The sequence below is a fragment of the Schistocerca cancellata genome, chromosome 8, assembly GCF_023864275.1.
Source record: "Schistocerca cancellata isolate TAMUIC-IGC-003103 chromosome 8, iqSchCanc2.1, whole genome shotgun sequence".
NCBI lineage: Eukaryota > Metazoa > Arthropoda > Insecta > Orthoptera > Acrididae > Schistocerca > Schistocerca cancellata.
Window position 1 is genome coordinate 346,914,021 of NC_064633.1, and position 23,006 is coordinate 346,937,026.

Here is a 23,006-nt window from a genome sequence, read left to right on the forward strand (position 1 = left end):
AAATGCCACGGTCGACTTCCTTTCCCATCCTTGAATTATTCCGATCTTGTACTCCATTTCTAAAGACTAAGATGTGGACGGTACGTTAAACCATAATCTTCCTTGCTTCTGCACAACTGTCACAAACTCCTCAGCCACAGCCGGAATTCAGGGAATCGGCTATAGCTATCTAGGCAAATTTGTAGGTGAAAAATGTATGCACATACGGACGACAAGATCGTAAGGTTTCAAGAAAAGAATGTCGGATGAGGTGCTCTCTAGAAGTATTATACTCTGTTTGCGGCCGAATAGAAATGTTTGTATCTTAACAGTTCCTGTGTCTTCTCTTGCAGGAAAAAGTACGCATCCAGCATTTAGCTTGGCTGCCAGCGATAGAACCAGATGTAGAGGGCGCCTTCCTCACAGACTCACCGATCAATATCTTGAGGAGTGGTCGCTTCAATAAGGTTCCCATCATCGAAGGCTACACGTCAGGAGACGGCGTCATCTTCGTTGACCGTGAGTATCTCTTTCACTTACTAGCGCTTATCGAAATTTCCAGTTAGTCGCCTGTAGTCATCTTGTGAAATCATTGCGTACAGTGCCTGATAAAAGTTACAACACCATGAAAGAACTGTCAGGAAAGAAGGGAAATAACCTCTCATGACAAGAAGTAAGTGACTGATTTACTGCAGTGTACTGGGAAAGTTGTAATCTATACTCTTTCAGCTGAACAAATCACGTCATGCTTGTGTGCGTGTTCGGGACGACGGCTGTTTGAATTATTTCTGTTCCATCATCCGCATGTTTAAATTGCTTGTGGCGGATGCTGGGAACGTCCCTTTGAAAAGGGAGAGCTGATTTCCTTCCCCATCCTTCCTCAGTCAGAACTTGGGCTCCGTCTCTGTATTGATCTCTTTTGTGTGTGTGTGTGTGTGTGTGTGTGTGTGTGTGTGTGGATGGGTGGGTGGGTGGGTGAGTGGGTGTGGGACTGTGGGCTCACGCTCGAGTTACTCATTACTGACTGTAGTCAAGAACTCAAGTTCCAGTCATTATTCCGGTCAGTCGTACTGCATTTTATCGTAAATGTGAATGAGCCTTGGCTGGCTCATGCTATGCGCTGGATTAAACCTTCGTTGCGATTCTGTGTAGTCTCCCGCGGTTATCGCGATTGTGCTGTTATCCTCTCCTTCCGCGGGTGGCAGCAGCGGTGTGTATCGATATTCGCACCTTGGACTATCTTTGATCTGGCGCTTATAGTTTCCGGCTGGGCGGTGTGCGACCAGTCGGTCGGTTGGCGTGGAGCAGCGAAGAATTCTCCGCGGGATGTAGTTTGGCCGAGGCCGCTGGCGGTCTCTACGCATGTCGGAGTGTGTGGTGCTGTTCCCATTGCTACGAGGTCCTTGGCTCACCGACCCTGATTCAACCTACCAGCAAGTCAAGATTGTTCACATTGTGTCGTTTGGAGTTCGTTGTCGGTTGTTGGGATGTTCCCATGAGCAACGACGTGGTTTCCAAGTTGGAAAATTCTAGCCACTCTCCGGTGGAGTTTCACTGTATTTGGTTATTTGAATTGAAGTACACCAACGGAATCTTCTGCATTGTGGTCATTAACATTCCGGTTACCTGCCCTGGCCGTTGACGTTAATTTCAGGCAGCGTAGTTTCCTCATCGTGTTGTTGCTCTGCCGGCCGTGGTGGCCGCGCGGTTCTAGGCACTTCAGTCCGGAACCGCGTGACTGCTAAGGTCGCAGGTTCGAATCCTGCCTCGGGCATAGATGTGTGTGATGTCCTTAGGTTAGTTAGGTTTAAGTAGTTCTAAGTTCTAGGGGACTGATGACCTCAGATGTTGAGTCCCATAGTGCTCAGAGCCAATTGAACCATTTTTTGTTGTTGTTGCTGTCCAGCACGGTGTGTAGTTTGACAGCTCCGTGTATGATTGGTTGTGGGCGCCAATATCTTCTACGTCGTTCTGTTGAACTCCCTGTTGTGCTCTGGTTGGGTGAGGTGGAAGTTATCCTGTCAGCGGGTCCGTTAACTGTCGGTTGGTTGGGCAGTCGTCAGATCGTGAATGGTCGGCTCGACTGCCTGTCTCACCTAAGCGAGCGTTAGTGTTTGAATTCCAGGCCGACCCTCGAACATCTGTGCGCCCTTGGGTGTACTGCATTTTTTATTTGTTCTTGTTATTTGCACTTGTATTGCTTCTAGCCGATTTTTTAAAATTAAGGTTGATTTGCTCTTAAGGCGTAAGATTCTTTAGACCTTCAGCCTAATTTAAAGAATTGTTTCACGTAAGACCTTTAGCACTTTAAAGGTTTTAATGCTGTTGAATTTTAAGTGTTGGGCCTTCAGCCGATTTTGAGTTTGAGTTGTTTTGCTCTTAAAGCCTTCAGCCTACATTAAAGAACTGTTTTACGTAAGGCCTTTGGTATTTAAAAAAATTAACGTTATGGCGGCCTTTGGTATTTAAAAAAATTAACGTTATGGCGCTTTAAGTGTTAGGCCTTCAGCCGATTTGAATTTAATTTGTTTGCTCTTGAAGTGTCTGATTCTTTGGGCCTTCAGCCTAACTAAAGAACAATTTTATGATAATGCTTTGCTTTTTAAATTTCTGTTTTGGTTGCGTTTTGCCTAATTAAGAACTGTATTACGTAAGGCCTTTGCTTTTTTTTAAAATTTAATGTTGTTTAGCCTTAAGTGTTGGGATTTCAGCCGATTTTGAATTCAAATTATTTGCTCTGAAAATCTCACATTCTTTGGGCCTTCAGCCTAAATAAAGAAATGTTGTAAGATAAGGCTTGCTTTTAAATTTCCGATTATGCTTGCGTTTTAAGTTATTGGCTTTCAGCCGTTTTGAAATTAAAGTGGCTTTCAGCCGGTAATTAAGTCCCAAAGATTAAAGCTGTGTTCTTAAAAAATTTTTTTAGGCTCTTGTAATGTTTTATCAAATAATAAACTTTTATGTTCGAGTGTAACTGACAGCCCCTTATTTTGGCCCCTTTCCACAATTTAAACTACCTGTCCTGTCCTGCTGGTTAAGCTGGGCGTCTCAGTGAGTTTCTTAATGCAAAATACAAAAATTGAAAGCTGCTGGGAAGTAGAATTTGTCTCGAGGATGGAGTATATCAGCCCTTCCGAGACGTATCTTCACCTTAATACTGAATATAACGGGGGTAAGCGCAGATAATTTTATTGATGGCTGAGGACAGTGTACTGAACAACATTACATCAGTATTCACTTCATTTGCTCCCTAATAATAATTATTGCTATTAGGATTAGCATATTTTTAGGTTGGTTAGTACCTCGAAGTACACGTGGCAAGAGCAAACGATTAGTGATTACTTTCCCCTGGGTAGCAGGTCAGACGTTGTAGTGTGGTTGCATGTACGCAAAACGGTTAGTCTATACTAACGGGCGTAGTCCACTTAGTGGTGTAGTTACGACCTAGCAAAGAACATCAGTTTCTGTGGTTTTAGACGCGTTTGTGGGAATACTGTTCCATGCAGAGAAAGAACAGCCGTTACCCTGGTGTGTGTACACATTAAGGTACCACACATAAAAATATCTGCACTTATACCTGTTACACACTGCACATGCAGATGGTTCTGAAAGTTTCGGAGCGGTAACTCCTGACTAGAGCGAGCTCTCTCTCAGCTGGTCATTCTCCATTAGTCCCCGAGCAAAATGTTGCAAGCATAGCTTCTTCTGTGTGGATGATACTCTTCTTGGGATACAAGCAAATGGCACAGCGATCCTCATGGGGAAAAAGATTCGAAATCTGTACGTCAATGTAAACAACAGCGAAACTCGTCATTATTGGTGTATACTGTCAGCTAAGTAGTGTAACTGTATTCGAAGCAGTGGGTGGTGTGTGAAGCTATTGATCCCCTTGTCAGAAGCATTATGTGCAGCAGGGGCGTGTACTGAACGTTTCATTAAGGAAGCAGTTGCAAAACAATAAAATATTTAAAAAAAATATGAAACTGCCCTTCTGACAAACTGTTTGACTACCAGAACTGAGGCCTCAGTTGCCGCAGGATTTGCTTTCAAGTTGAGAGGTAAGACTGTAAACTGTTTTTGAGTTTGTGAGCTACGTACATAGTTTTTTATCCTTCTTGTGGCTGAATTGCTCCTCCTGCCCTCGGCACTGGATACAGCAATAGTAAAAAAAAAAAATTTGTAATTTCACAGTATGGAGGCTAGAGTCATTTAACAATACAATTCAATAAGTCATCAACGCTTTATTGATACATTTTTCTTAAAATGTACACATCCACCAGCTCGATCTTAAACAGGAAAAAAAGAGCCATAGGAATCAGGTAATGATTTCTACATCTACATCTACATTTATACTCCGCAAGCCACCCAACGGTGTGTGGCGGAGGGCACTTTACGTGCCACTGTCATTATCTCCCTTTCCTGTTCCAGTCGCGTATGGTTCGCGGGAAGAACGACTGTCTGAAAGCCTCTGTGCGCGCTCTAATCTCTCTAATTTTACATTCGTGATCTCCTCGGGAGGTATAAGTAGGGGGAAGCAATATATTCGATACCTCATCCAGAAACGCACCCTCTCGAAACCTGGCGAGCAAGCTACACCGCGATGCAGAGCGCCTCTCTTGCAGAGTCCGCCACTTGAGTTTGTTAAACATCTCCGTAACGCTATCACGGTTACCAAATAACCCTGTGACGAAACGCGCCGCTCTTCTTTGGATCTTCTCTATCTCCTCCGTCAACCCGATCTGGTACGGATCCCACACTGATGAGCAATACTCAAGTATAGGTCGAACGAGTGTTTTGTAAGCCACCTCCTTTGTTGATGGACTACATTTTCTAAGGACTCTCCCAATGAATCTCAACCTGGCACCCGCCTTACCAACAATTAATTTTATATGATCATTCCACTTCAAATCGTTCCGCACGCATACTCCCAGATATTTTACAGAAGTAACTGCTACCAGTGTTTGTTCCGCTATCATATAATCATACAATAAAGGATCCTTCTTTCTATGTATTCGCAATACATTACATTTGTCTATGTTAAGGGTCAGTTGCCACTCCCTGCACCAAGTGCCTATCCGCTGCAGATCTTCCTGCATTTCGCTACAATTTTCTAATGCTGCAACTTCTCTGATTGTGTGCAAGTTCTGGGTAACACCGTTTATGTGGCTCAGAATCATCTACACTTAAAAGTTCCAAAAATAACAGAGTTCAAGTTACCGAACCTTTCTTATAAATGTCCCAACCCTCCGTCCAAAGTTTTACAGTAGATTTTTATATCGTTTGTTTCCAAATTGACCACAGCATGATCCATTTGTTGAGCATGAATGACTATTTCCTGTTTTCTCCCAAAACCCGCATATTTGGTTCTTAACATTGCTTGGAATTCTTTAATTTCTATTTCGCGTCAGCCAATGTCATAAGCTCTGGCTCGCGATGCATCAAACGAGGCGTCAGTGACAGGGAAAATACCTGCAGAAACATTAGAACGAAACTGACTTGCCTCATGATTTCAGATCCACGAGCAGCAGTAGAGGCTTCTTAGACCCTCTTACATGGATCTATTATCTTGTTGAAAAGTGAAACCAGTTGACTGCAACATGAGGTTTTTACCAAATATACAGAACTCAATCGCTTTACAATTTTGGGTAGTCATTTCCTTACTTTTTCATCTACAGCCAAGGTTCTTTTGGTTGGATTTGGAAAAAGCAGCAAGACTACTCAAAGTCAGGGAAGCATATTTTGCGTTTTTTAGTGTTTGAGTCGACTTGTGATAGCACCGTGCACAATTGAAATGGTGGATGAAGATTCCAGTAAAAAACGTTTTTGACACTCTTGATCGCAGTTCATTCAAATAAGCAGTCATTACAGCAGCTTCACCGTACCTTTCAGCATTTTCTAATATTTTAAAAATCTTCCGTCGAGTAATCAACAGCTGTGGCGTAGCGAACTACTTAGGAGACCAGCGAGAAATTAAATGCATCGGTTACTTCATCCTGAATACTTATTTGACTTAATTCCTTTGGCCCTTATGGGGGCACAGGGCATCTAAAAGAACTAGCCATCCATCTCTGTCTTTGGTCATTTTCTTCAATTCCGCCGAGATGTTCCTCACTCTCCTTGTTTCCCCTTCCACCGCCCGCTTTCACGTATCTCTAGATACGCCTCTCATTATCATTCTTTAGGGATTCCACTCCAATGTCTTCTTTTTGATTGCTCTGCCTGGGTTTCTCAATGTGTGTCCAAGCCATCTCTGCTTTCTCTCACGTATCTGTTCTTCTATAGATGTCTGGTTTGTTTTTCTCCAGAGATCCTCAGCACTTATTTTTTTGGGACCACTAGATGGTCATTATACGCCGGAGACACCTAGTTGTGAGGCTCTGAACTGTGATATTAACTTCATGTGATGTTTCTGTTTCTCCATACTGGATACAGTTGTGTGAAGGCTGCATTTGCCTTCTTTATGCGCTTCTTCACGTTTTCTCTGGGTGCAACATATTCTGTCATCACATTACCCAGGTACAGGAATGAATCGACAGTCTCCACTTGCTGCTCCCCTAGAAGCAGCGGCACTTCCATGTTCCCAGAATTTATTCTCATTTCCTTTGTTTTACCTATGTTTATCTTCAGGGCAGCAATATCTGCTTTTCTTTCAGTGATTTTGATTTAGCTTTCTTATCTGTCAGCCTTTGAGCTAACAAAACTCTGTCGTCTGCGGAAACCAAATCCTTCATACGTTAATGGATCCACATTGGATTCCTCTTCTCCTATCCTCTATGACTGTTCTCATAACTTAGTCAAGGACAATTACGAAGGGCATGGGTGACAAAATACAATCCTGCTGGACTTCTGATCCAGAATAACTGAGACCAAATTACATTCACTTATCTCCTATCTATTTTAATTACGAGAAAGTTTGAAACGGAAGCATTCAAGTCCATTGTATTAGATTTTATACACCTGTAAACATAGAAGAAGTTTCTAAATGATACACTCCTGGAAATTGAAATAAGAACACCGTGAATTCATTGTCCCAGGAAGGGGAAACTTTATTGACACATTCCTGGGGTCAGATACATCACATGATCACACTGACAGAACCACAGGCACATAGACACAGGCAACAGAGCATGCACAATGTCGGCACTAGTACAGTGTATATCCACCTTTCGCAGCAATGCAGGCTGCTATTCTCCCATGGAGACGATCGTAGAGATGCTGGATGTAGTCCTGTGGAACGGCTTGCCATGCCATTTCCACCTGGCGCCTCAGTTGGACCAGCGTTCGTGCTGGACGTGCAGACCGCGTGAGACGACGCTTCATCCAGTCCCAAACATGCTCAGTGGGGGACAGATCCGGAGATCTTGCTGGCCAGGGTAGTTGACTTACACCTTCTAGAGCACGTTGGGTGGCATGGGATACATGCGGACGTGCATTGTCCTGTTGTAACAGCAAGTTCCCTTTCCGGTCTAGGAATGGTAGAACGATGGGTTCGATGACGGTTTGGATGTACCGTGCACTATTCAGTGTCCCCTCGACGATCACCAGTGGTGTACGGCCAGTGTAGGAGATCGCTCCCCACACCATGATGCCGGGTGTTGGCCCTGTGTGCCTCGGTCGTATGCAGTCCTGATTGTGGCGCTCACCTGCACGGCGCCAAACACGCATACGACCATCATTGGCACCAAGGCAGAAGCGACTGTCATCGCTGAAGACGACAACGTCTCCATTCGTCCCTCCATTCACGCCTGTCGCGACACCACTGGAGGCGGGCTGCACGATGTTGGGGCGTGAGCGGAAGACGGCGTAACGGTGTGCGGGACCGTAGCCCAGCTTCATGGAGACGGTTGCGAATGGTCCTCGCCGATACCCCAGGAGCAACAGTGTCCCTAATTTGCTGGGAAGTGGCGGTGCGGTCCCCTACGGCACTGCGTAGGATCCTACGGTCTTGGCGTGCATCCATGCGTCGCTGCGGTCCGGTCCCAGGTCGACGGGCACGTGCACCTCCCGCCGACCACTGGCGACAACATCGATGTACTGTGGAGACCTCACGCCCCACGTGTTGAGCAATTCGGCGGTACGTCCACCCGGCCTCCCGCATGCCCACTATACGCCCTCGCTCAAAGTCCGTCAACTGCACATACGGTTCACGTCCACGCTGTCGCGGCATGCTACCAGTGTTAAAGACTGCGATGGAGCTCCGTATGCCACGGCAAACTGGCTGACACTGACGGCGGCGGTGCACAAATGCTGCGCAGCTAGCGCCATTCGACGGCCAACACCGCGGTTCCTGGTGTGTCCGCTGTGCCGTGCGTGTGATCATTGCTTGTACAGCCCTCTCGCAGTGTCCGGAGCAAGTATGGTGGGTCTGACACACCGGTGTCAATGTGTTCTTTTTTCCATTTCCAGGAGTGTATTTCAGCTTTTCGTTATATTCACTGAGAAAATGTACAAGTGCAACAAAATTGCACTTATTCAGCTTTTGCATGTTAAGGCGATCCTGACAGTAAGTTTTTGCTGTTGTAAAGATGAGTATTGATACAGTATATACAAGATTTCTAGTTAGGTTGCATGATTCAGTTGTAGGTATATGCAGTTACATTACGTTCTTCTCCTCCTGGAAACTGCAGGCAGTAAAATTATACTGCAGAGTCGCACATTTACGCTGACTCTCCTTTGCTTGGCTTACCATCATTTCGCCGGGCAATGGTAAGATACGTAGCGAGCTTTGTCTCTAACCTGCCCGCCTGTGCGACCGTTGTTATGAGCTGTCAAGGCTATTTATGGTGTTGAGGTACCATAATACTATGTACAGAATATGTAATTAGTCATTCATCTCCACGACGAGAACGTTTTCGTTAGCACCAGGGTAAAGTACAACATCTAACCCTTCTAACCTCACACGAGGCTCACAGCAGCGCCATTGCGGGACCTGGCGTCCGGGTTCGGCAGGCTCCGCTGGGATCGGCATTTGTAAGGCCCGATCAGAGAACATCCAGCCTTGTTTAAATTATAACTTACAGTGAGCGCGAGCTTACGAATTTAACTGCGAGCCACGAAGAATCATAAGCACTAATTCGAAAATGTTGTTCAATATCGATTTTGTCAAACATTCTAAGGAATGCTATTATACTTTGTTTCCATTAGTTTCGCCTTTGTTTCTAGTTTATGCTGCGTTAACAGTGCTTACCTTGTGTCCACTGAAAACACGCCACTGATGTGCAGCAATGCGTACAATGCGCATAGTCGCATCAAACCATGTGAGCATTCTTTGAGCACGCAAAATTGCTGCACGTGAGCAAAAAATTGTGCGCTGAACATTTAGCTATAATCTCGTTTATCGATTATTAGTGTTCTCAAGGTGGATGCGAGCCAAGGCTAACGAACATCATTTACGATGGGTGTTCGGTAAGTAATGAAACACATTTTTTTCTCGGCCAATTTCGGCTGAAGAAATGCGGAATTTATTGTGCGACATCGCGGAATGTTTCCGCTTCAGCCCTTGTAGTTTCATGGATTTCCGACAGGTGGCAACGCTACACGTGGCCTTCAAAATTGCGTCTGTAACGGAGGTGCATTCCAAGTAGAGAGCTGTCATTGAGTTTCTTTTGGCGGAAAACCAGAGGACCGCACATATTCGTAGGCGCTAGCTGAATGTCTACGGGGACCTGGCAATGAAGAAAAGCACGATAAGTCGTTGGGCGAGGTGTCTATTATCACAGCAACAAGGTCGCTCAAACCTGTCATTCTCCCACGTGCTGGAAAGCCGCACGCAGCTGTGACTCCTGCAATACTGGAATGTGCGGACATTCTCTTATGAGGTGATTGACGGATCACAAACACCTCGCTGCCTGCTTGGACATCTCTATTGTGTGCCCTCTGGAATCCATCCTACAGTTACGATCTTGCACCTTCGCACTTCCAAATCTTTGGCCCAATGAAGGATGCGTTATGCTGGAAGCAGTACGAGGATGATGGGGACATTATTGACGTAGCAAGACGTTGGCACCTGTGTCGACTAACAGAGTGGTAACATGCGGACATTCAGGGCCTCCCAGTATGGCGGCGTAAGGCCGTCGTATTGAACGGCGATTATGTTGAAAAATTGGGTTATGTAGCAAAAAGAGTGGGATATAATATGGTGTATCGGAATGCTGAATGAAACTAACCTGATTTCAGAAATAAAGTCTTACATTACATATTGAAGGTGCCTCCTACATTGTAAGCATACACACTCCGGGCCGTGACGCGGGGCTATCGAGAAGATTGTCGATCTACTGGCTGCTACGGGGATATTTGCCTTCTTACCTTGACAAAAGATGAGGTTCTTGAACACAGCATATTGTAAGTTCAAACTTCTTGTCATGACTTCAAACAACTTTCGTCAGTGATTATCACGAAAACTTCGAAACGCACAGTAGAGAGCTGTGGTACTACGTCGTAAGATTGGTCGACGTAAAGACGTTACGGAATGACAGAAAGGACTTATGATGTTTTGACATGCCCATGACAACACCATGAATGTTAGCTGCTGACGACTCTTCCGGGCTGTATGCCCATGGTCGAAGAAACTTTTTGGTTCCTGATGGTTCGTCCAGAGCTGCGCTGGACATCTTTGGAGGTGCTCCTGGCGATGCGGCTGATTGATTGTCCGGAGCTGCGCTGGACATCCTCAGAGGTTCTCCTGGCAACGCTGTGTCTCGCCGATTGATTGCCCAGAGCTGCACTGGACATCCTTGGAGGTGCTCCTGGCGACGTCGAGTCTTGCCGATTGATTGTCCGGAGCTCTGCTGGATATCCTTGGAGGTGCTTCTGGCGAAGTTGTGTCTTGCTGATTGATTGTCTGGAGCTGAGCTGGACATCCTCAGAGGTTCTCCTGGCAACGCTGTGTCTTGCCGATTGATTGCCCAGAGCTGCACTGGACATCCTTGGAGGTGCTCCTGGCGACGTCGAGTCTTGCCGATTGATTGTCCGGAGCTCTGCTGGATATCCTTGGAGGTGCTTCTGGCGAAGTTGTGTCTTGCTGATTGATTGTCTGGAGCTGAGCTGGACATCCTCAGAGGTTCTCCTGGCAACGCTGTGTCTTGCCGATTGATTGCCCAGAGCTGCACTGGACATCCTTGGAGGTGCTCCTGGCGACGTCGAGTCTTGCCGATTGATTGTCCGGAGCTCTGCTGGATATCCTTGGAGGTGCTTCTGGCGAAGTTGTGTCTTGCTGATTGATTGTCTGGAGCTGAGCTGGACATCCTCAGAGGTTCTCCTGGCAACGCTGTGTCTTGCCGATTGATTGCCCAGAGCTGCACTGGACATCCTTGGAGGTGCTCCTGGCGACGTCGAGTCTTGCCGATTGATTGTCCGGAGCTCTGCTGGATATCCTTGGAGGTGCTTCTGGCGAAGTTGTGTCTTGCTGATTGATTGTCTGGAGCTGAGCTGGACATCCTCAGAGGTTCTCCTGGCAACGCTGTGTCTTGCCGATTGATTGCCCAGAGCTGCACTGGACATCCTTGGAGGTGCTCCTGGCGACGTCGAGTCTTGCCGATTGATTGTCCGGAGCTCTGCTGGATATCCTTGGAGGTGCTTCTGGCGAAGTTGTGTCTTGCCGATTGATTGTCCGGAGCTGCGCTGGACATCTTCGGAGGTGCTCTTGGCGACACTGAGGCTTGCCAATTGAAGAGTCAGACAATGGTGAGCGACATACTTGTCGACTGACTGCATAAGTATGTCGCCCACCGACGTCCGACTCATCAATCGGCAAGACTCAGTGTCGCCAGGAGCAACACCGAAATGTCCAGCGCAGCTCTGAATGAAACATCAGGAACCGAAAAGTTTCTTCGATTACGGCCGTACAGCCCGGAAGACTCATCAGCAACCATGACATCCAGTTGTGAAAGCCCTTATTGTATGATCGGGAAGATGTTACTTGATTTGTTGGTGTATCGTCACGGTGTGTCCAACGTGTCTAGAAGGAATTGTTTACCGTTAGTAGCCATATAACACAGCGTATTAAAGGTGTTCATAAAAGAAACAAAAAAGAAAGAAAGAAAAACCTAACCGACAGGGACCCGAGAGAGTGTCATGCCTTGTCAGTGACAATCCGTTTCGATCCCGACAGGAACTGCTGACGTCAGTGAATACAGATCCATTTCAACAATTGGAGTCGAGCGCCTAGCAAAAGGCCTCTGGAGAGAACGGCACATAGAACTACACAACTTCAGTAGGCCAAGCAACACACTAACTTTGTTACTGACTAGAGGCGTGTTCTGTTCTCCTACCAGTAGAGTGGTAACATGTGGTCGTACAGGCTCGTCCAGTTAGGTGGCGTAAGGCGGTCGCATTGAACGGAGATTATGTTGCAAAAAGAAGGGTTTTGTAGCGAAAAGAATGAGGAATAATATGGTATATGGTAATTCTGAATAAAACTAACCATCTTTCAGAAAAAGATGTGTTGCGTTACCTAAATTGATGTTTGTCGATCATTTGGTGCTTCGGCACTGTTTCAACAGTCGATATGTCGTGGTGATTTTCAGTGGTTCGAAAGTTTTAATTTTGCGTTGTGATTAATTCATCTAAAATAAATTTGTGAATGTGTTACTGTGCTGTGATATCTAGGGGTTGTTACGTTCAAGATATTTCGTAATTACAGTAATCACAAGAAGTTACTCTTTCATAAGAATGTTCCGTCAACGTTATTTAGCGGAATGATTCAGGCATCCTTAACGCAATAATCATAGGGAGTATTTGTCTGCAGGCACGATACAAAATTCCCCACAGATTCTATCACGATGTAACTCGTTGTACAGCTATGTGTTTAAAAGAAAATGAATGCTATGTCCAGTGGTTTAAATTTGTAATGAATCTTATAGCTTACTTTTTTGCTATAAAATTAATATTTAAAACTATTCAGCAAACTTCCATGATGAACATAGCTTGAGGCCACAAAAGTGGTGAATTAGCGTTGTGATAAATCAAAGAACGTGTTGTTGGAATTTTCTCCATGCTTCTCATTCGCTCAGTACGTCTAGAAGTATGTTTCTAATTTGGAGAGGAGAGATCGAGGATCATGATTTATTTGTCAAATTTAGAAATGATTTGTTACCAAATTTTTACTGATGATTATTTCCAACATTTAGTACTGAGATTTGAAGAGCACGTAGTAAAACACAAAATCTTGAATTGCAAAGACTTTTCTATAAAAAAGTCAGCCTTAAAAATACATCGGTTCACAACAAGCGCTTTTTGACAGTGACTACTAAAAAACATGAAGGTAAAAAAGGAAGGAAAATGGCGTTACAGACACGGTGAAAAGTTGTTTTGGAACCAGGGTGGGCTGAGCCTGCCGTCATCTTAAACAGCCCAAAACATTAAGAGACTACTGTTTACGATTGTTGCTTGTTCATTGTTTCTGTCGTGTGCACGCAACAACTGTTTTAAATACTAAAAATTACAGTGTTTACGTGAATAACATAGTGTGAGGAAGGCAATTTCGATCTTTTTCTGTTCTTCAATACGTATTTCATCTAGTAACACGACACATTTGGCCTCGTTAGTGTAACTTGTTTTAGGTTGATATATTTCGAATACCCAAGAAGACAAGGAAGTGATGTAAAAAACAGTCTATCTTAATCCGTTTAATTCCACTTTCATTGCATTTGTATCTGTAGAAAGTGAAGATGGAACTCCGAAACCAATGCTTGTTTGCTTACTGGTATTGCTTCCTGTTCGTTACATTTTCAGCTTTCAACTCATATGCACAACATTTTTAATGTTCACGTTTGCAAAGAAACTTACCTACGTGTTCTTTGTTAGCCCATAAACATGTGCGATGAGGGAAGACGCAAGGCATGCTATCGTATCTTTTGAATGTCAACAAAGTAAACGATTATTGAAATGCCAAAGAAACAGAACTGCATAGAGATGTATCTCCATGCAGAATAGAGTTCTTGTATTATTAGATTGTTAGTATATTAGTTTCACTGTAGTTTACGTATCTCTTCACTTTGAAATCTTACCTACGATGCGAATAAATAATGTTCTAAACAGCATTGTCAAATACTAGAAATACGATTAAGGAAACGGCCTCAAACGCTTAGAACGCATAAAATCGATATTTTCGATTTTTTAGTAATGTTAGTCTATCCCGTGCTACACGTAGGCCTACCTTTCCATCAGTAGCCTGTCTGCTTCTTTTTCCTGAATATTTTCGCGCCAGCAGATGTCAGTTTTTCAGGAATAGCCAATCATATCACTAGTGGAATGCACTTTGATCATCTTCTTTTTTTTTTAACTTCATTTTGAGGTTATCAAAGTATATGATTCTGTAGCATGCTTTGTGATATACCAATAATTAATTAATTAGTTCGTTAGTTTCATTCTCCTTGTATCATTTGCGTGGTAAATCTTAATTATGTGGAACGAGTCATTCTCTATTAACATCATTTTTTCGTGAAAATGCATCGCTGCTGTTAATTTATTAGTATTTTTGTTTTTTAATTGAAGACACATGTTAGTCAGTAATTCGTAGTCATCACCATTTACACATTACAGTCTTCTGCGGATTAGGAGGAGTTGTCAAAGAGAAACGTTTTCAGTTTAGTTTCAAATTTTACTTTTGTGTTTGTTAGGAATTTTATGTCACTGGGTAAGTTATCAAAACTTTTGGTTGTTGCGTTATGAACTCCCGTTTTTGCTACAGGCAACCTTACTGTGGCGTAAAGGATGTCCGTTTTTCTTCTGGTGTTGTAATTATATACGTCATTGTTCCTGTTGAAGTGCATTGGATTATTTACAACAAGCTTCAGAAGGGAATAACTATATCGTGAAGCGGTTAGAGTGCTGCTCACAGGCCTAACAGCAGACAGGCATGACAAAAAGACTGTTCGGCTAAACCCTTCTTTTCAAAGGAAGCAAAGCACACACTCACATTCATACAATCCTACATACAAAACACATACACATATGACCGCTGCCTCCGGATATTCTAGTCAGAGTCTCTTTTGAAGAGGGAGGAAATGCGATCAATGAATAATTATCGGCGGGAGGAATTCCAGGAATGAGTTACTGCACCAACAATCAGCACGCTCACGTAGCCTGGTCTTGTGCGGAGACGAAGCCGTTGATACAGTGTGGCTCGGATGCCTGAGCGTTTGGAAGACAATGAAAAACACAGGAAAGAAAAGCAAGTAAACAGCTTAACTATAATTCATGTATAGAAAAGAAAATATTACTTGAAAAGCTCCACTTATGAATGAAATGTGATTCCTGTAAATTTTGGATTACGATCGGATCGGTTAGTACAGCCATAAACGGCGCAAGCTGGCATTTTTGACGAAACAACTACGTCTCGACGCAAAGTACCAGATGCTTTTTGGCATACGGTCACAAAAGTCGGTAGATATCCCCAGCGGTCGAAACTTGGCAGGGGCGCGTCAGAGTGACATCGCGGAGAAGTATTACCGCGGTCAACCGTGGAGGTATAAATGCGGTGAACCTTATGTTTTGGGCAATATAAGATGGTGGACGCTTGCTTCAGGTTTGTGACGTAGTGATAATTCCCTTCTTTTTTTACCTCCATGTGCAGAAAAGGGCAAAGAGGTCAGCGATGTACAGGGTAGGGCAAATAAAAGTGACCCGGACGAGTGGATACAATTGGACGTGAATGCACGTATATAACCACACCCCAACAGGATGGAGCAACTGCTCATACAGCCGGTCGAACACTGGAGCACATTTACACAGTTTTCACGCCTGACGAAGTTGTTAGCAGAGGTCAACCTGATCGCGGTCCTAGTTGGTCATCCAGGTCACATGATCTGTCAGTGAGCGGTTACTTTGTGTGTGGAGCCATTAAATTTAAGACGTATTGCAACAGCCCCAGTCTTCAAAACTGCAGCAGAACATTTCGGATGAGAGTGCAGCAGTTGCAGCATTTCAGCTCTGATCCGCCTTGCTTAGCAGAGCCCAAGAGTGTTAAGAGACGAATGATGGTCACTTTCAACATCTGCTGTAGTCAGGTTACTCCTGTATTTCCTTTCTTCTGCTGTGTTTCTTTGTGCCCTGTAACTCTGTTCTCCGAGCCATTTTTATTTGCCCTACACTGTATTTAGGGATACCGAGATGTTGCTTTAAACCTATCTATAGAAGCAAAGACAATTTAGTGCATACTTTACAATTGACGATAAAAATGTTATAAGTGATCACAAAAATTATAGAAATAACAATGAGCATTACATAAATTTTCAGAATTATAAAGTATGTCTCATCTTCTTTTGTGGTACAGTGTTCTGTCTGAAACTACTTTCCATTACACATTTTAACATTTGAATACAAACAAATTATGCTTTACCATCAGCTCTTTCGTAAATGTAAAAAAAAAGTGTCGTGTGAGAAAGTCACTAAAACGGATGGTGACCTTATTGTATGTTTCGTGTTGTATACGAAATAATAGTGCCCCACTGCCCAATTCCATCACGACCTCCATTCCTTGCCTTGCAGAGAAAGCCTACCTGTCGGAGCCAGCGTCTCTGCAGGAGCTGAACGACAACTTTGATCTGGCTGTGTCGCCGCTGCTGCACCTGCCGACGGCCGGGGAGCGCTCTGCAGCCGCCCTCAGCATGCACGACTTCTACTTCGGGCACGAGAACATCACCGTCGCCGACGGGCAAGCCCTGGTCAACGTATGTACCTCACTTGTTGATGGACTCAGACAGCGTCATGCAATTTACCATAATTCGTGTCATTCCATGATTCAGGTGTCACCCACTAAATAACATTTACAACTGTGCTCTGCAAATCATAGCGAAGTACAGAGCAGGGGGTATTTCCCATTGTATTATTCTTCCGGTTCCATTCGCGTATAGAGCACTGGGAAGAATGATTGTTAAAACGCCTCTGTGCATGCAGTAATAAGTCACGTCTTGCCTTCGCAGTCCCTAATGGTGCGGCACGAAGCGGTTTAGAGTATACGTCTAGATTCTTCAATACAGTTACTTGAACTTTTGTTAGTTGGCCAAGTGTTTTGGCGTGGCCATTATCTCCAGCAAGTATATAAATATTAGTTTCATAAACTGAAACGCCTTTTCCTTGCTACTATCTTTAGTTATCTACGTTTGACATGCGTTTCGCCTTTTACATTAAGGCACCTTCAGTGGATTTAATCTGGAATTATAAAGTTTTGTTCCTTCCGTAATATCTGAACAAACTGTTAACTTCTCTTGAAAAAAACAACTTAAAGACATGTAGGCGCAAAAGCACACAAGTACACACACACACACACACACACACACACACAGAGAGAGAGAGAGAGAGAGAGAGAGAGAGAGAGAGAGAGAGAGAGAAGAAACAGTAGTTAGGTTGGCAACTTTTTGAAAAGTAACACCAAGTGAACGTACAGAGATCGTTCATAACTCTCGTAAGAAAAATCTGTAGTTAATGCCAGACCAGTAGCGGTGTTCTACTGCAGTAAGCTTACGAAATATGAAATTACAAAAGAAAATGTGTCGATTTTTGCGTCAGGTGGCAGTGCGACAGCTAACCAATAATTAGATGAGACGAAAATCAGATTTCGGCCGTTAAGACGAAAAATTGTAAGTAATAATTTATTAAAGTAAAAATTTTGCATTCATCTGTTCTCTAATCTTCAAGTGCCATATATATATAGGGTTATTACAAATGATTGAAGCGATTTCACAGCTCTACAATAACTTTATTATTTGAGATATTTTCACAATGCTTTGCACACACATACAAAAACTCAAAAAGTTTTTTTAGGCATTCACAAATGTTCGATATGTGCCCCTTTAGTGATTCGGCAGACATCAAGCCGATAATCAAGTTCCTCCCACACTCGGCGCAGCATGTCCCCATCAATGAGTTCGAAAGCATCGTTGATGCGAGCTCGCAGTTCTGGCACGTTTCTTGGTAGGAGGAGGTTTAAACACTGAATCTTTCACATAACCCCACAGAAAGAAATCGCATGGGGTTAAGTCGGGAGAGCGTGGAGGCCATGATATGAATTGCTGATCATGATCTCCACCATGACCGATCCATCGGTTTTCCAATCTCCTGTTTAAGAAATGCCGAACATCATGATGGAAGTGCGGTGGAGCACCATCCTGTTGAAAGATGAAGTCGGCGCTGTCGGTCTCCAGTTGTGGCATGAGCCAATTTTCCAGCATGTCCAGATACACGTGTCCTGCAACGTTTTTTTCGTAAAAGAAAAAGGGGCCATAAACTTCAAACCGTGAGATTGCACAAAACACATTAACTTTTGGTGAATTGCGAATTTGCTGCCAGAATGCGTGAGGATTCTCTACCGCCCAGATTCGCACATTGTGTCTTCACTTCACCATTAAGAAAAAATGTTGCTTCATCACTGAAAACAAGTTTCGCACTGAACGCATCCTCTTCCATGAGCTGTTGCAACCGCGCCGAAAATTCAAAGCGTTTGACTTTGTCATCGGGTGTCAGGGCTTGTAGCAATTGTAAACGGTAAGGCTTCTGCTTTAGCCTTTTCCGTAAGATTTTCCAAACCGTCGGCTGTGGTACGTTTAGCTCCCTGCTTGCTTTATTCGTCGACTTCCGCGGGCTACGCGTGAAACTTGCCCGCACGCATTCAACCGTTTCTTCGCTCACTGCAGGCCGACCCGTTGATTTCCCCTTACAGAGGCATCCAGAAGCTTTAAATTGCGCATACCATCGCCGAATGGAGTTAGCAGTTGGTGGATCTTTGTTGAACTTCGTCCTGAAGTGTCGTTGCACTGTAATGACTGACTGATGTGAGTGCATTTCAAGCACGACATACGCTTTCTCGGCTCCTGTCGCCATTTTGTCTCACTGCGCTCTCGAGCGCTCTGGCGGCAGAAACCTGAAGTGCGGCTTCAGCCGAACAAAACTTTCTGAGTTTTTCTACGTATCTGTAGTGTGTCGTGACCATATGTCAATGAATGGAGCTACAGTGAATTTATGAAATCGCTTCAATTATTTATACAAGACAGTACAATTTCAGATTAGATCCACTAAAGATACGTTAATATAAAACGAGAAACGTGTCTTGAATATAAATAAATATACACGGCAGCAAGAAAAAGGCGTTTCAATTTATAAAACGAATATTTGTAAACAGCTTTCAACGGAATAGTTGGCGGTCTTCAGTCGGTCTTCAAGCGTCTGTGAGTTCCGTTTTTCGGCATCTCTGTGACACTTCTTTGTGGATCAAACAAACACATTGACATTTGTGCTGTCCTTATTTGAATCTTGTTTGATATCGACGCTTACACACTTGAATAATATGGTACGTAGGTCACACGAGTGGTTTTTAGACAACCTCCTTTAAACACATTACGGTCTTGCAGTAACCTACCAATGAAACGAAGCTTTATCAACGACGGAGCCTACGTGATCACTCCACTAATATACCCACAAACTGTTAATCCGAGACGTTAGTAATAGTTGATTGATCCAGTTGAGGTTCAGTGATATTGTTTTTATCATTTTGTGATGTGCAAAATTTACATTTGTGAGTGCTGAAAGGCACGAGTACGAAAACTTATTAACATCCATTCGAATATTTCTGTGATTTTTTCGCGTAGTCCTTCATTGCAGATGTTGTTGTTGTTGTTGTGGTCTTCAGTCCTGAGACTAGTTTGATGCAGCTCTCCATGCTACTCTATCCTGTGCAAGCTTCTTCATCTCCCAGTACCTACTGCAGCCTACATCCTTCTGAATCTGCTTAGTATATTCATCTCTTGGTCTCCCTCTACGATTTTTACCCTCCGTGCTGCCCTCCAGTACTAAATTGGTGATCCCTCGATGTCTCAGAACATGTCCTACCAACCGATCCCTTCTTCTAGTCAAGTTGTGCCACAAGCTCCTCTTATCCCCAATTCCCAATTCTATTCAATACCTCCTCATTAGTTATGTGATCTACCCATCTAATCTTCAGCAATCTTCTGTAGCACCACATTTCGAAAGCTTCTATTCTCTTCTTGTCTAAACTATTTATCATCCACGTTTCACTTCCATACATGGCTACACTCCATACAAATACTTTCAGAAACGACTTCCTGACATTTAAATCTATACTCGATGTTAACAAATTTTTCTTCTTTAGAAACGCTTTCCTTCCCATTGCCAGTCTACATTTTATATCCTCTCTACTTCGACCATCATCAGTTATTTTGCTCCCCAAATAGCAAAACTCCTTTACTGCTTTAAGTGTCTCATTTCCTAATCTAATTCCCTCAGCATCACCCGACTTAATTCGATTACATTCCATTATCCTCGTTTTGCTTTTGTTGATGATCATCTTATACCGCAAATAAACAATGTTTTCAGCCTTCAGTTGCAACTGAAGGCTGAAAACATTGTTTATTTGCTGTACATTTCACAGTTGCTGACACGCTGCAATATGTTAAAGATTTGTAAATCATCTTATACCCTCTTTTCAAGACACTGTCCATTCCGTTCAACTGCTCTTCCAAGTCCTTTGCTCTTTCTGACAGAATTACAATGTCATCGGCGAACCTCAAAGTTTTTATTTCTTCTCCATGGATTTTTATACCTACTCCGAACTTTTCTTTTGTTTCCTTTATTGCTTGCTCAATATACAGATTGAATAACATCGGGGATAGGCTAACCCTGTCTCACTCCCTTCCCAACGACTGCTTGCTTTTCATCTCCCTCGACTCTTATAACTGCCATCTGGTTTCTGTACAAATTGTAAATAGCCTTCCGCTCCCTGTATTTTACCCCTGCCACCTTCAGAATTTGAAAGAGAGTATTGCAATCAACGTTGTCAAAAGCTTGCTCTAAGTCTACAAATGCTAGAAACTTAGATTTGTCTTTCCTTAATCTTTCTTTTAAGATAAGTCGTAAGGTCAGTATTCCTTCACGTGTTCCAACATTTCTACGGAATCCAAATTGATCTTCCCCGAGGTTGGCTTCTATCAGTTTTTCCATTCGTCTGTAAAGAATTCGCATTAGTATTTTGCAGCAGTCACTTATTAAACTGATAGTTCGGTACTTTTCATATCTGTCAATACCTGCTTTCTTTGGGATTGTAATTATTATATTCTTCTTGAAGTCTGAGGGTATTTCGCCTGTCTCGTGCATCTTGCTCACCAGATGGTAGAGTTTTGTCAGGACTGGCTCTCCCAAAGCTATCAGTAATTCTAATGGAATGTTGTCTACTCCGGGGGCCTTGTTTCGACTCAGGTCTTTCAGTGCTCTGTCAAACTCTTCACGCAGTATCATATCTCCCATTTCATCTTCATCTACATCTTCTTCCATTTCCATAATATTGTCCTCAAGTACATCGCCCTTGTATAGACCCTCTATATACTCCTTCCACGTTTCTGCTTTCCCTTCTTTGCTTAGAACTGGGTTTCCATCAAAGCTCTTGATATTCATGCAAGTGGTTCTCCTTTCTCCAAAGGTCTCTTTAATTTTCCTGTAGGCAGGATCTATCTTACCCCTAGTGAGATAAACCTCTACATCCTTGCATTTGTCCTCTGGCCATGCCTGTTTAGCCATTTTGCACTTCCTGTCGATATCATTTTTGAGACGTTTGTATTCCTTTTTGCCTGCTTCATTTACTGCATTTTTATATTTTCTCCTTTCATCAATTAAATTCAATATTTCTTCTGTTACCCAAGGGTTTCTACCAGCCCTCGTCTTTTTACCTATTTGATCCTCCGCTGCCTTCACTATTTCATCCCTTCAATGCTACCCATTCCTCTTCTACTGTATTTCTTTCCCCCATTCCTGTCAATTGTTCCCTTATGCTCTCCCTGAAACTCTGTACAACCTCTGGTTCTTTGAGTTTATCCAGGTCTCATCTCCTTAAATTCCCATCTTTTTGCAGTTTCTTCAGTTTTAATCTACTGTTCATAACCAATAGATTGTGGTCAGAGACCACATCTGCCCCTGGTAATGTCTAACAATTTAAAACCTGGTTCCTAAATCTCTGTCTTACCATTATACAATCAATATGATACCTTTTAGTATCTCCAGGGTTCTTCCATGTATACAATCTTCTTTTATGATTCTTGAACCAAGTGTTAACTATTATTAAGTTATGCTCTGCACAAAATTCTACCAGGCGGCTTCCGCTTTCATTTCTGTCCCCCAAACCATATTTACCTACTATGTTTCCTTCTCTCCCTTTTCCTACTCTCTAATTCCAGTCACCCATGACTATTAAATTTTCGTCTCCCTTCACTACCTGAATAATTTGTTTTATCTCATCATACATATCATCAATTTCTTCATCATCTGCAGAGATAGTTGGCATATAAACTTGTACTACTGTAGTAGGCGTGGGCTTCGCGTCTATCTTGGCCACAATAATGCGTTCAAAATGTTCAAATGTGTGAGAATTCTTAAGGGGCGAAACTGATGAGGTAATCGGTCCCTATACTTACATTCTAATTGAACTAACTTATGCTAAGAACAACACACGCACCCATGCCTGAGGGAGGTCTCGAACCTCCTGTGGGAGCTGCATCACCTATAAATAGTTTGAGGTTACTATTAACATTCCCTGGCAGCTCATTAATATACGATATGAACAGCATGGACTTCAACACACTTCCTTGGGATAAACCTGAGGATAGTTCTACATATGCCATTGACACTCTATACAAGATAACATGTTGCTTCTTCCCTACTGAGAAATTCTAAATCCTCTTGTACTGCCGATAACAGTTATAAGACAGCAGACTAAGGATTATTACAGGAAAAAGTTACTGTTGTTCACATGGACGACGACGTTACACATTCGTATTACAACACTTATTATCTATAAATTATCCAGGAAGACTCTGAGTTTAGATTAGATACACCTTTTATTCCATAGATAGTGTGCAATATATCACAAAATGAAAATACATATATGTATTTACAGAAGAAATGATGTGCTAATCGTTTAAATGATTGCATTCCACATGTGATAATCAGCTCTAGTTTAAATGTTGTTCTACTGTACAATTTAGGTCTAGGCCATTTTGACGTACACTTACGTAAGTGACTGTTAA

The 23,006-nt window shown here is 43.2% G+C and overlaps 1 protein-coding gene across 1 annotated transcript in view; it reads left to right on the plus strand.

The window, feature by feature from the left end:
* LOC126095147 (acetylcholinesterase-like) overlaps positions 1 to 23,006 on the plus strand; it is a 104,736-nt gene that overhangs the window by 50,294 nt on the left and 31,436 nt on the right. Inside the window, exons 6-7 of the mRNA XM_049909867.1 lie at positions 333 to 498; positions 16,468 to 16,649. Of these exons, the coding sequence (XP_049765824.1) occupies positions 333 to 498; positions 16,468 to 16,649 (348 nt within the window). The remainder of the gene's footprint in view (positions 1 to 332; positions 499 to 16,467; positions 16,650 to 23,006) is intronic.